The following is a 12,363-nucleotide window of genomic DNA, read 5'->3' on the forward strand; positions in this document are numbered from 1 at the left end:
GAGAAGAGAGGATGACAAAACAATGAATACAGGACTAGCAGGACGATTTCACAGCTCGTATCCTAGACGGGGAAATCATGAGAGTTGGGGACAAAGGACCCCATAGATTGACAAGATATACTACCACTCTAATAGGTTACATGCGCTACTCGTGATCATATAACACAGAATACAACAGAATACAGAATAACCCAAGGATACATATTTCCCATAACAAGCTCAAGTCAAACTGGGTGGATGAGTACATACCCAGTTCGTTGGCAGCTTTGATGGTCTTGTTTATCAGCGGCTCAACCTCCTCTAGAGCTACAGGTCAACAAGAGCCTGAGTTACTGATTTGAAATATATGTACAGTGTATACACACACATCAAAAAAAAATATACACTGATCAAAAAAAATAAAGAGACGACCAAAACAACACAACGCAACTCCAAGTCAATCAAACTTCTGTGAAATCAGCCTGTCCAGTGAGCAAGCAATGCTGACTGTGAATCCATGTCAATGTGCAAATGGAACCAGCAACAGGTGGAAATGAGAGGCAATGACCCGCACCCACTCTACTCTGAGTTCAGTCACGTTTCCCGTTTCACGTGTCCCACCCCTGGAGGTAGCATGAGGCGGTGTCCACCACCCGTTGAAGTCGCTCAGCTAGTGCTGCTCATCCAAGACGGCACATCACTGCAAGCTGTTGCAACAACCCAGCAGCAGGAACGCCACCTCCTTCTTTATGCAAGGAGGTGCAGGAGGAGCACTGCCAGAGCCCTGCAAGATGAGCTTCAGCAGGCCACTAATGTGCACGTTTCTGCTCAAACGGTCAGGAACAGACTCCACCCATGTATGCATGTATGTGTGTGTGTGTATATATATATATATATATATATATATATATATATATATATATATATATATATATATATATATATATGTAAAAACACAAACAGGAAATCATACCTTTTACATAACAGCTAAAATCCACTGCAGAGAACTGGTCAGGCGGAAGCGTAACCTGCTACACTCAGGGGACAAAACAAGCTTGTGTCAGGACAACAAGATCACCATCGCTATAAGTGGACATATTTGATGTTAAAACCTGGAGTAAAACAAACAAACAAAAACAACCTGTAGCTCAGTGCTCGGAGGGCCGTGAATGGCCTCCGTGTCCTGGGCCAAGAGCAAAATGCTGTGAGGCAGCGATTTGTTGTCGAAGCAGTAGGCATGCTTTGCCATCAGGTTGGAGGGGTGCCATTTCTTCTGCAAGGGTGCGAAGCCGCGTCAAAGAGACAAACAGGATGAGCGACTCTTCATTAAAAGGCTGAAGACGCAGATAGAAAGAATCTTGCTCACAAAGTAGCAGTGCAGGTGGTCCAGGCTCAGCATGTGCTTGACCACGGTGTGCGAGGCCAGGGTCAACTTGCACAGCTTGCACAGGTAGTGTCTTCTCCCCTGCGGTTCAGCACACACACATTCAACCAACTCCTCCAGTCCTGCCGGGGTAAGAAATAGCTTTCATTATTTGTGCAGCGATGCAGAACAGAGCGATTCTGGGGGTCCTCCAATCCCCACAGCAAGAAAACTCGTCCATCTCCTCCTTAACTAAGTCACATACAGGCTCACACACACACATTACACATTGCATATACGTTGCATATTGGAGAGAGCCATTTAAATGTGAATTTAAATGTCATTGTCACTCAAAACCAGTCATCTGCTATTTTGCATTTATTTTAATTCCTCCTTTTTCATCTCAAGTCAATTTCATGTCCATTATTGTGTGGTTGTTATTTGTGACGTTTCTGAATTACTGCACAGTCAGAATTTTGCCTTTGGGGAAAATGAATAATCGTAACTGGGAAGGACACAGTGGACCTTAGTTTTATTATCTACTCTGGGAGGAACAAAAACTCCCACCCACACACACAGAAGAGGGTGTTGAGGTCACAGTGTCGATAATCAGCAGCACATGGCGATCCCACACAACAGAGAGAAGGTTTGAGGGAAGTAGTTCCCCAAACACAGAGTCTGGAGAGCAAATGGCCTTGGAGGAGAAGCGAACCACACATACGATGCAACTAAAACAAACTTGGATATGGAGCGTTTTGTAGTATCTGAACTCATTAGGACGAAGAGTGACCCTGCTGCACTTCTTCACATAAGGCGTTATTGTTCCTATATGGCGCCTCAGGCAAAGTGGTCTGGTCAGTGGACTTCCTGTTATTCTCCACTGCCAGCAACTTCCTGCGCAGGAGGACATTTGGGGTGCGACTGTAGTATCTGAAACTACTGCTGCCTTCCTATGCATACGACACCATTTGATATATGGCAGAATGTGAACTCAGTCTGAACCCGCTGCTGCCTTCCTATGCATACGACACCATTTGATACATGGCAGGATGTGAACTCGCAGCTGCCTACCTCCCAAAAAGGTGACTTATTGTTCATGTATGGTTTTGTTATTATCACTGTTATCAGATTAGACCAGATGGCCATTAGGGGTGTAACTATGAATGCATACATTCCCCATATCCTGGATCTTCCTCCTCTTCTTGTTGGGAGGTATAAAAGGGGATGCGAACAAAGCATCATTGGAGTTGCTCACATCTGGCCCAGAGACCTCCCCGGGCTTTTCCATGGTGCCTGTCTGACTTTTGACTTCTTTGAAATAAACTAGTTTTTATCCAACTAAGTCTGTGTCAGTAAAGACTCCTTCAACATCTACATCACCTGAATCCACCAGAAGAATTCACCACACGACTAAGGAATGTATACATTCTCCCTCACTCCTGGTATCTTCAGCTCGGGTTACTGGGGGTATAAGAGGTGATGTGAACATAGGGTCATTGGAGTTGCTCACATCTGGCCAAGAGACATCCCCGGGCTTCCATGGTGCCTGTTTGATTCCTGACTTCTTTGCAAATAAACCAGTTTTTACACAACCAAGTCGGTGTCAGCGAAGACTCCTTCAGCATCTACATCCCTCGAAGCCACCTGAAGAATTCACCCCAATTTTTTATATACTAACCAAGTAGAGGGTGTTTCCTTTGACCATCTTGTTGGTATGTTTGTATTGTCATCCTCTTTGGCCTGACGGCTGAGGAGAGGGGGGGGGGGAAGCAGATGGACGGTAATCACAAATGATTATACTACGGTTTACACAAGTAAAAACCAAAAGCAAAACAATGCCCTGACAAAAGATCTGCAGATTTGAAGCCCTCGTTAGTCATTTACAGAAGAAAGCAAGCAATTACTAGCATATTATAGTTTCAAAAAAAGAAATAAAATGTTGGTCACACCTTCAAGAAGCTTGAGGAGTTTGCCATTTTTGCACAGCCGCCTCATCACTGTGGAGATTAACCAAACGCGTGTAATTAACACACGGGGCAACACGAACGGCAAATGAATGTCACAAATGTGAGATAAAAAAAGATCATGAAAATACCCTCCGCATAGGTGCCGGACGCAGTCTGATCCAGCAGCTTCTCAGGCAGGTCCAACACCTGCACGGAGGAAAACAAGGTTGCAAGACGCGACTGCAGCAAGAAATGTCTCTCGATTCGGCCGTTAAAACCAGCGGCGGTGCTATTATCCCAAGAGGAATCGTAAGTGTGCATGTAAGTTCAATAAGTGATCCAATTATCCAAACCATTCAAATACCTCAACATCACTGGGATATGGGCAACTCACAGATTAGTGTACAAACCTGCAGCTTCCCCAAACCGCTTCCAGGTATTTTCTTTTTTAAAGCCACAATCCAATGGCTTCTCAAGTCCATAGTGGGGAACCATGCAAAGGGCAGTTCATTGGGGTCAGAGTGGACCTAGTTTCAAAACAGGGTTAGGGAGCAGGGAAAAAAAACCCAACAAACCAAAGAAAAACAGCCAATAGAGACAGTGTTAACATTATGGCATTGGACACGTACAAAGAAGTTGCAGTTGTGGGACGTGGAGGTCACGTGGCTCATGATTCTGTTCAATGGCACCCTTTCCTCGCACACATGACACAAGTAAAATGCCTTGACAGCGTCAGGGCTGAAACACAGCGTGAGCAGAGATGTGGCTGGGAGAAAGATAGAATAAACACAAGGAGGACAGTTAACTCGCAGTTTGGACAATTCAATCCAAGTGTCGGGGTAATGCTGTTTAACCCCAATTCAATGTGGGGGAAAAACAAAATGCAAGCTGTGATGTCAGCTTGACTGTGTTCATGTACAAGAAGGCACTGACCTATGTGCAGTTTCTGACAGGTCGGACCAACAAAGCATATGTACGGGAAAGTCCCTGCAGAGAGAGGACATGGTCATGTGACATCGGCATCAAACTGAGGATCAATAATATAGAATATAGAAGAGAGATAAGATGCTCCATGACTGTCCCACTGTGAGGGAACTTGCAGTGCGCAGTGTGTTCTTGATGTTGGCGTTACAAGCAGAGGAGAATTGCACTCACCGGGAAACTTGAAGCATTCTAAAGAGATCAGAAACAAAGGAGCAGAGGAAGTTTAATTAACCAACAACTGCTTCTTGTGAGTTACACAAGATGTATTGTGCGAAAGGATTAAAGAAGGAATTACTTTTTTGGAAGATCTCGCTCATTTTCTGTCAGTATGGAACAGAGAAAGTATGCTTAGACCAATCAGGCAAACTTTCAACATTTTCCCTCCCAACATGATGTTGAACGTGTATTCGCACCTGTTTATGGCATTTAGAGCGCACATGATCTTTCAGATCATAAATCCGACTGAAATCAAGCAGGCAGACCTAAAAAAAAAACGAAAAAGAAAACAAAGAAGAGCAAACAAAATTCATTAGCAATTTTGCTTGTTTATATGTCGTCAGTTGTCTAAGGGCATTAAAAATAAAAAGTCTTGATTTCATTCAAAAATTCGAACTTGTAAAAGCAAAAGGTGCCACACTGAATTTGTACCAATCTAATCAAATATTCTAGATCGGCATGCCGATTCGATCCAAATGATCAGATTGGGACATCAATAGCGCCGTCAATAATCTCGACAAATGGGGGGGCAGGTTTTGTTTTTGTTCACGATAAGCAATGGGCTAAGGACTGAGTCTGTATCTGTGCACTTTTATTTCCTTTGTGTGCACTTTACGTCACTCCCATTCCACGAGACCAAATGTTGAAAATAAATGTTGCACTTTTCCATAACTTAAATTGAAGCGGTGTTCTTATTATCTACAGACAATGTTCATTTGTGGAATGCATCTAGTTAGGCATCACACTAAAAAATAGGAAATGTGTTTATTCCATGACAAGAGATCACGGATTATCAGAATCGGTAATTAAGCGTTTAAACAATATTGGTTTATCGGATATCAAATAGTCAATATCGGACATCCCCACCCTAAAGGTCAAGATAATATGTGGGTTATTATTCAGTGTAACAGGAGAGCCAGTCAGACGACTGTGAGATGGCAACCAACAGGCATATATACACCAGGAGTTTGAACTATAGTTGTCTACATTGGCTATGAGACCTCCCTCACGTGAACAGCCTGATCAATGCTAGACTTCTTCTTCTGCCGCATTATTCAGAATGGGGTCGCAGGGGCAGCAGCCTCAGCACAGACACCCAGACTTCCCTGGCCCTAGTCGCCTCCTCCAGCTCATCCGGTGGGACCCCAAGGTCTTCCCAGGCCAGCCAAGAGACATAATCCCTCCATTGTGTCCTGGGTCTTCCTCGAGGCCTCGTCCCGGTGGGAAAAGCCTGGACCACCTCCCCAAGGTTTGATCTTGCAAGTTCATAACTGCGGTCATGAACTTGCAAGATTAGAGGGAATTAGACCAGTATTGCAAGATTTGTTAGAAGCTTAGTGAAGAAGTCGTAGTGCCATGTGAAGATTCACCATGTAATACACCGTTGTTTCCAGTGTAGTATCTGAACTTATGCATATGAACTCATTTGTACTAAGCAGTGACCCTGCTGCACTCCTTCACTAAGAGCGTCTTTGTTTACATATGGCGCCTCCAGCAAAGCGGCCTGGTCAGTGTTCACTGCCATCAAATCATAACCAGATGGCCATTGGGGGTGCAATTAAGGAATGTATACATTCTCCCTCACTCCTAGTATCTTCCTCTTGGGTTACTGGGGGTATAAGAGGTGATGTGCACACAGGATCATTGGAGTTGCTCACACCTGGCCAAGAGACATCCCCGGGCTTCCATGGTGCCGGTTTGATTTCTGACTTCTTTGCAAATAAACCAGTTTTTACACAACCAAGTCGGTGTCAGCGAAGACTCCTTCAGCATCTACATCCCTCGAAGCCACCTGAAGAATTCACCACACCATTTAAAAAACAAGCACCATCTAAGGGTTGGAGAATGATTCAAGATCTACAAGCGGTAAACAATGCAGTCATCCAGAGAGCTCCATGTGTACCAGACCCATACACACTGTTGAATACGCTAAAGGCTGATTCACAGTGGTTTACGGTGGTAGACATAAGTAATGCATTTTTCTCTATACCAGTGCATGAGGATAGCCAGCAATGGTTTGCATTCACATTTGAGGGGAAGAGGTATACATTTACGCGTTTACCTCAGGGATATTGTGAAAGCCCTACTATATTCTCTCAAGCAATGGCAGCCAGTGTAGAAAGATTTAATCCTCCAGGAGGAAGTCAAATTCTTCTTTATGTGGATGACATCTTAATAGCGTCTCCAGATTTTTAAAAAAAACGTGTAAACTTGATACAATTGCACTGTTAAAACATTTGACTGCAGAAGGGCACAAAACCAGTAGAGAAAAATTAGAATTCTGCAAACAAGACGTGAAATACTTGGGTCGCAACTTCAGTAATGGTGGGAGAACTATTCTGGCAGATAGAAAAATCACAGTTTTGCATGCTCCCAAACCACAGACCAAGAAGCAATTGATGTCGTTTCTAGGTCTGACTAATTATTGCAGACGTTGGGTACCAAACTATGCAGAAGTTGTACAACCTCTGTCTGACCTGATGCACAGTGAAGCCATGGCTATGACAGCATGTCTAAAATGGACAGAAAATGCGGAACAGGCTTTTTGTAATTTGAAACAAGCCCTTGTGTCAGCTAGTGCGTTAGCATTACCAGACTATCAGAAGCCTTTCATCCAAATGGTAGATTGTAGAAGACATTTCATGCCTTCAGTGCCAACTCAAAAACACGGTGATAAATTGTTGGGAAAATAAACATGTTTTTGCCTTTATCCCATATTATGCTAAAAGAACGTTAATCATGTATGACAGAATGATGAACTGTGTATGCTCTTGTGAAAGTGCTAACAGATGTTAAGTTCATGGGGAAACTCGAAGCAGAGGAAATGTGACCCCCAGTGTCACTTTATATATGCTATATGTTTGTCCAGAGTGACAGAGACAAATCACCAGAAATACGTAACCAGGGACCGCCCCTAATGCAAATAAAAAGAGGCCTGTGAGACGGAGGCACTTCAGAGCTGGGTGGGCGGAGCTTGACTGAAGTTGCCTGCCATCTTTGCTCTCCTTGCGAGAAAGACGTACTTGACTCCTGTGTGTTTCTTTTTGTTATAATTGTAAGGGTTAACCCGAACACAATTCCTTAGTGATTTCATTACGTTTGGACTGGCGTTCCAACATGCTTTTCAAAAAGAAATACAACAAAAAACGCGGGAAGACAAGCTCGTAGAATGTTCCTGGATTTATCAAAGTGATCTCTGGAAAGAAAAATGACCAAAATCAGAAAACAAATTGAGGGAGAAACTGACTGAACTCCAAATAACCAAAACTGAAAATTGCAGCAAACTCACAGGACAAACTCAACAGTGAACACAACACAACAATGCAACTGTTGATGGATTTCGGTTGGAGGTTCTCTGAAGTCTGTTGGTCCTTTTCCTTTGTAGACAAAGAAGATCCTGTCTTGTGGCAGGGCCCCGTTATCTTTCATCCTCTCTGGACTCTCCAGGTGGCACCCGTGCATCAGCGCAAAAAAAAAAAAACTTCCAGCAGTTCACAAAGAGCATGGAAACACTGCCACAAGAAGGCCGCGGGTGACTGTAAAACCCACGGCTTTCTTGCTGCAGGACAACTTCACTGCATTCAACAAAAACAGCTTTAGCAATACATTTTCAAGCAAGCAAGACGGTGTCAACAGATTCCTTCATTATTTAAACATCACTGCTGTATGACAAACCACTCCACTATTTAAATAACCACCTGTGTAGCCTGCACCTCCTGCCAGAGGACAGTAGTTCAATGCTCATGGTCATCTAAACCCTGTCTGGAACGCTCCGTCTCTGGGTGAATTCCTCTATGGGGGTCTCCCTCTGTCTTGCAGGCTTTTCACCTTGAACGTGTTCCTGTGAGTGCTGGCTGTTTCCCATCTAACTTAAGCATGCAGGCAAGCCCTTACTCAAGTAATGCTCACATAACGATGAGGAAATACAATTATTCTTACAGACCCAGACAACAAAAGGAAGAAAACTGCTGTCCCTTTTGTTGAAGGTCTTTCAGAAAAACCAAGGAGGCTTTGCTCCAAACATGACATCCTGGTAACACCCTCAGACAAAGACTGGTCCAGCCATAGGACAAAACACCAAGGCACAAACTGGACAACATGGTGTATGCAGTCCAGTCAGAACTGATTAAATGTGCGACGTTGCGTCCGAAGATTTGCCAGCCACCGTTGATCCGAAAATGAAGTCATCGCCACTCTGTCCCACCAGTCGTTACTCCTCATTCGGAACCGTACGCATCTTTCTGGTTCCGCGACTATCAGAGCAGAGACAAATGCTGAAGCCCTCTTTCGTCTCCATGCTGCTCTTCTCTTTAGTCGGCGCTCTAAGACCATTAACCGGCTTTGTCCAAGACTTCCGATAATACGGACGAGCTGCAGTAGAATTAAAACGAGTGACTTGATATAGTCCGCAAGCAGGACGTTGATTCAGTGCAAACAGGGCCTCTGGCCATCCCCCAGCTACATATAATGTAGCCTTGAGAACTCGATCAATCTTCACACCTTCAAGGGAGCCCAACGGCTCAGGGCAGGATAAGGAGGTACCCCCTGCGGGCAGTCTAACCGTCTCACACAAGTATCCATCCCTGCAGTCACCGTCACGTTGAACACTTTGCTTTGCTAATGAAGCCAGAATGAACCTGAATGAGGCTTGACAAAGTCTTTATCTACACCTGGGGCCATCAGCTCAGACTCCACCAAGACAAGCGTCTCTATCGTCCCTTCCCCAACTGGCCAAAAATAATGGTGTACACCCAGTCTCTAGTGACACTTCTCATCTGCAACAGAAGGCTGTTTTGGACGCTGCGGTTTGTCTCTACTGGATTCTTACAAACCTGAAACGTTTCTGAGATTGGTGAGTGACAACTTGACTTTACATTTTCATAGGTAGCAGCGAGTCTTCCGTATTTTTCTCTGACTTTACCCTGAAGGTTGTGTTGAGGCTGCCACTCAGGGCAGGTTGTGAGGAGTCAGGAACTCTGGTGGATAATATGAGAAAGAAATATGGACCGGACGTAATCTGACGTAATGGCATGATGAATTCAAGTTTCCAAGAGAAGGGTTTGAAGAACAATTAAATTCAAACAAACAAAAAGAAGTTGACCCTAGGAACTATTCAAATGATTGAAGAAATGGGGGAGGTATCTGAAATGTGGAATACAGAAGCTGAGATGAGGGAAAGAAAGAAACACAAGAGAGGCCTGGCTCTTGACCCTGAAGAGGGCGGGCGGGCGGGGACACACACACACACACACACACACACACACACACACACACACACACACACACACACACAGAGTCTGAGGCCTCTGCTCCAACTTTGCAAGCTTTGATAACGACCGAGGACGTAGACTTGGATTCATTTCCACATTATCAGCAGCAGGTGCAACAACAACCAGCAGACGTTATGGCTGCTCCTCCACCGCCGAGTTCTCCTGGCGCCTCCAAACAGTGATATTAGGGGGGGTTGCTCCCCAACAGGGAGGGGCTGCCGGCCCCCAACCACCAGGGGGGAAGCTGCCGGCCCCCCCGACAGGAAGTGGGTGCATCCCAACAACCAGGAGAAATCATTGCCACGCCCCCAGCCACACAGCCTGGGTGTCACACATCCGTCAGTGCAACTCCCACAGCCGCCTCCAGGGGTGGGTGCAGCTGTGTAATCACTGCTGCTGTGCCTGCCGCTTTGGCAAAAGCAAAGACGTAACTTTTTCATAATGGGAACTATATCCTTGACCTCCACATGCACTCTGGCTCTTTCACTTTCTCCTCCTCCCCCTCCCCCCCTCCAATCTGTGAAATTTGCTTACACTGCAGTAATTATTTGTGGTACAGCGATGATATGTAGATGATGAATGAGGAATCTCTGCTGACACCAACGTGACTGCATAGGAGTAAGTTAATTGTAAAGAAGTCTGGCATCAGTCAGGCACTCAGGTTTGCCTGAGGGAGGTCACGTCTAATGTAAGCAACTCAGTTCCAACATTTCCCATACATAGTTCTGCGGTTTCCTCCAATGAATTCATCACATACATTTCTTCTGGACCCGTGCGTGGGTTCATACATTTTTCTTTCCATTTCAGGTCATCTTTCTGCTGGAGTTCTGCTAAACTCTTCCTTTCAGTTTACATTCCAGCAGTGAGTAACCCACTAGCACAGAATGCATGATTAACTGCATGTTCATCCTGCTCTCATATACACAGCTCAAGACCTTTAACGTCAGATTATCCATCTACGTTAGGCCTGTCACGATAACAAATTTTGCTGGACGATAATTGTGCTACAAATTATTGCCGATAAACGACATTACTGACACCATTTTTAAAAAATCATATATAATGATAATATGACATAATAATGCAAGTACACCATGTCAAAAGCAATAAACTTTCATTTCTCAGATGAACGAACATAATAAACAGAAAAGACAACAGAAAAACAAAAATAAAATGGAGTCACATTCTGTTTTTATCAAAAATAGCACAACAACTAAAAACAATTTAAAAAAAAAAAAAAAAAAAAAAAAAAGACAGAAGGACTTTGACGCTGTCTGTAAGCGCGCTCCATTTTGCTCACCAAACGCTTCAGTCAGCGTTGCCTGTCGGGACGATGGCTCCGCGGAACCTCGGGCGGTACTCCCCCCCCCCCACAGTTGGGAAGACTGGAGGGGACGATTGTGCTTGAGGTGCGCGTGCATGTTCGTCGTATTCCCCTTCTTCACCACCACTACTTTCGAACAAATGCGACATATCGGCTCGTCCGTGATCATGGGCTCACCTCGTTCGTTTCGTGTGAAGCCGAACTGTTCCCATACTGGCACTGTTCATCACTCATAGGGTTTGCTCGCTTTTCCTTCACTTCGCTCACTTGCAGCACTGTGTCCGTGTCCGTGTATGTGTGTGTCTATAGAGCCAACGCGAACAGGTGTGGAGACAAATGCACAGAGTGAGACCTCTTCTCTCATCCAGCGTGTTTGGTAGCGAGAGAGGAGAAAAACAAACGCACGTGTCAATTTATCGAGGACGGCAAATTTACCGACCTGGTTTTTAATTTACCGAGCGATTCATTGAATGATCGATTATCGCGATAGGCCTCATCTACATCGATCTATATGCGGTGTTTTGTTCGTTGCATGTACAGTTCCCATGCATGTTCTGTAAATAACTCCATTCTTTCCTGGACGGTGCGGATGTCATCTGGTAGTCCTTGACAATTAATATTGAATAACCTGTTCATAGTCATTGATTAATGAACTCACAATTGAAATGAGGCAAAGTCGTCGAGGATCAGAGTCATTTTTCCCCCAGTTGTACTGATAGATTAGGTTTATATACATATACATATATATATATATATATATATATATATATATATATATATATATATATATATATATATATATATATATATATATATCTCGCAACCTGGGGTCATCCAAAATTTAGCACAGAAAATGATACATGGCAAGTTTTGCCATGCTGTCCCTTGTCTTGTGAATGTCCAAATAAGGGGTTCCTCGGGGGGGGGGGGGGGGGGGGGGGCGGGGGGGGAGGGTCGATAGTCCACCTGTCAAACTCTGGCCAGCTTGAGAGTGTTTTTTTGTGGCCAGCTGCTCAAAGACGGACTTCCAAACTTGGCATTGTTCTTACTCTTGTCTTTCCTGCTTGTACCATACAGATAATTCATTTAAAAACTACCACGGTATCTTTGGAGTTGATTGCACCTCCTGCCCACGAGACCTCCCCGGGCAGACCTGGGTGCCTGATCGATGCCCGGCTTCTTTTGAAATGAACTTGCTTCTATACACTGAAGTCTGTTGCCAACGAGGATCCCTTCCTTCATCATCTACACATCGCTGCTGCCTGACAATCCAGCACAACG

General features: G+C 44.5%; 1 protein-coding gene across 3 annotated transcripts in view; it reads right to left on the reverse strand.

The window, feature by feature from the left end:
- LOC142881818 (uncharacterized) overlaps window positions 1–12,363 on the reverse strand; it is a 34,355-nt gene that overhangs the window by 21,305 nt on the left and 687 nt on the right. For 2 of the 3 annotated variants that reach the window (XM_076016129.1, XM_076016128.1), the window contains exons 2-14: window positions 4,686–4,754; window positions 4,568–4,592; window positions 4,444–4,461; window positions 4,222–4,275; window positions 3,918–4,054; window positions 3,699–3,815; window positions 3,438–3,495; window positions 3,292–3,339; window positions 3,021–3,089; window positions 1,346–1,485; window positions 1,121–1,252; window positions 953–1,010; window positions 250–306 (exon numbers count right to left, since the gene is read on the reverse strand). In XM_076016129.1, the coding sequence (XP_075872244.1) occupies window positions 250–306; window positions 953–1,010; window positions 1,121–1,252; window positions 1,346–1,485; window positions 3,021–3,089; window positions 3,292–3,339; window positions 3,438–3,495; window positions 3,699–3,815; window positions 3,918–4,054; window positions 4,222–4,275; window positions 4,444–4,461; window positions 4,568–4,592; window positions 4,686–4,754 (982 nt within the window). Of the gene's footprint in view, window positions 1–249; window positions 307–952; window positions 1,011–1,120; window positions 1,253–1,345; window positions 1,486–3,020; window positions 3,090–3,291; window positions 3,340–3,437; window positions 3,496–3,698; window positions 3,816–3,917; window positions 4,055–4,221; window positions 4,276–4,443; window positions 4,462–4,567; window positions 4,593–4,685; window positions 4,755–12,363 lie in introns of those variants that run through there. The other variant, XM_076016130.1, reaches the window with a different exon arrangement.

The sequence above is a fragment of the Nelusetta ayraudi genome, unplaced genomic scaffold (assembly GCF_046127955.1).
Source record: "Nelusetta ayraudi isolate G7.1 ecotype Tasmania unplaced genomic scaffold, CSIRO-AGI_Nayr_v1 ptg000219l, whole genome shotgun sequence".
NCBI lineage: Eukaryota > Metazoa > Chordata > Actinopteri > Tetraodontiformes > Monacanthidae > Nelusetta > Nelusetta ayraudi.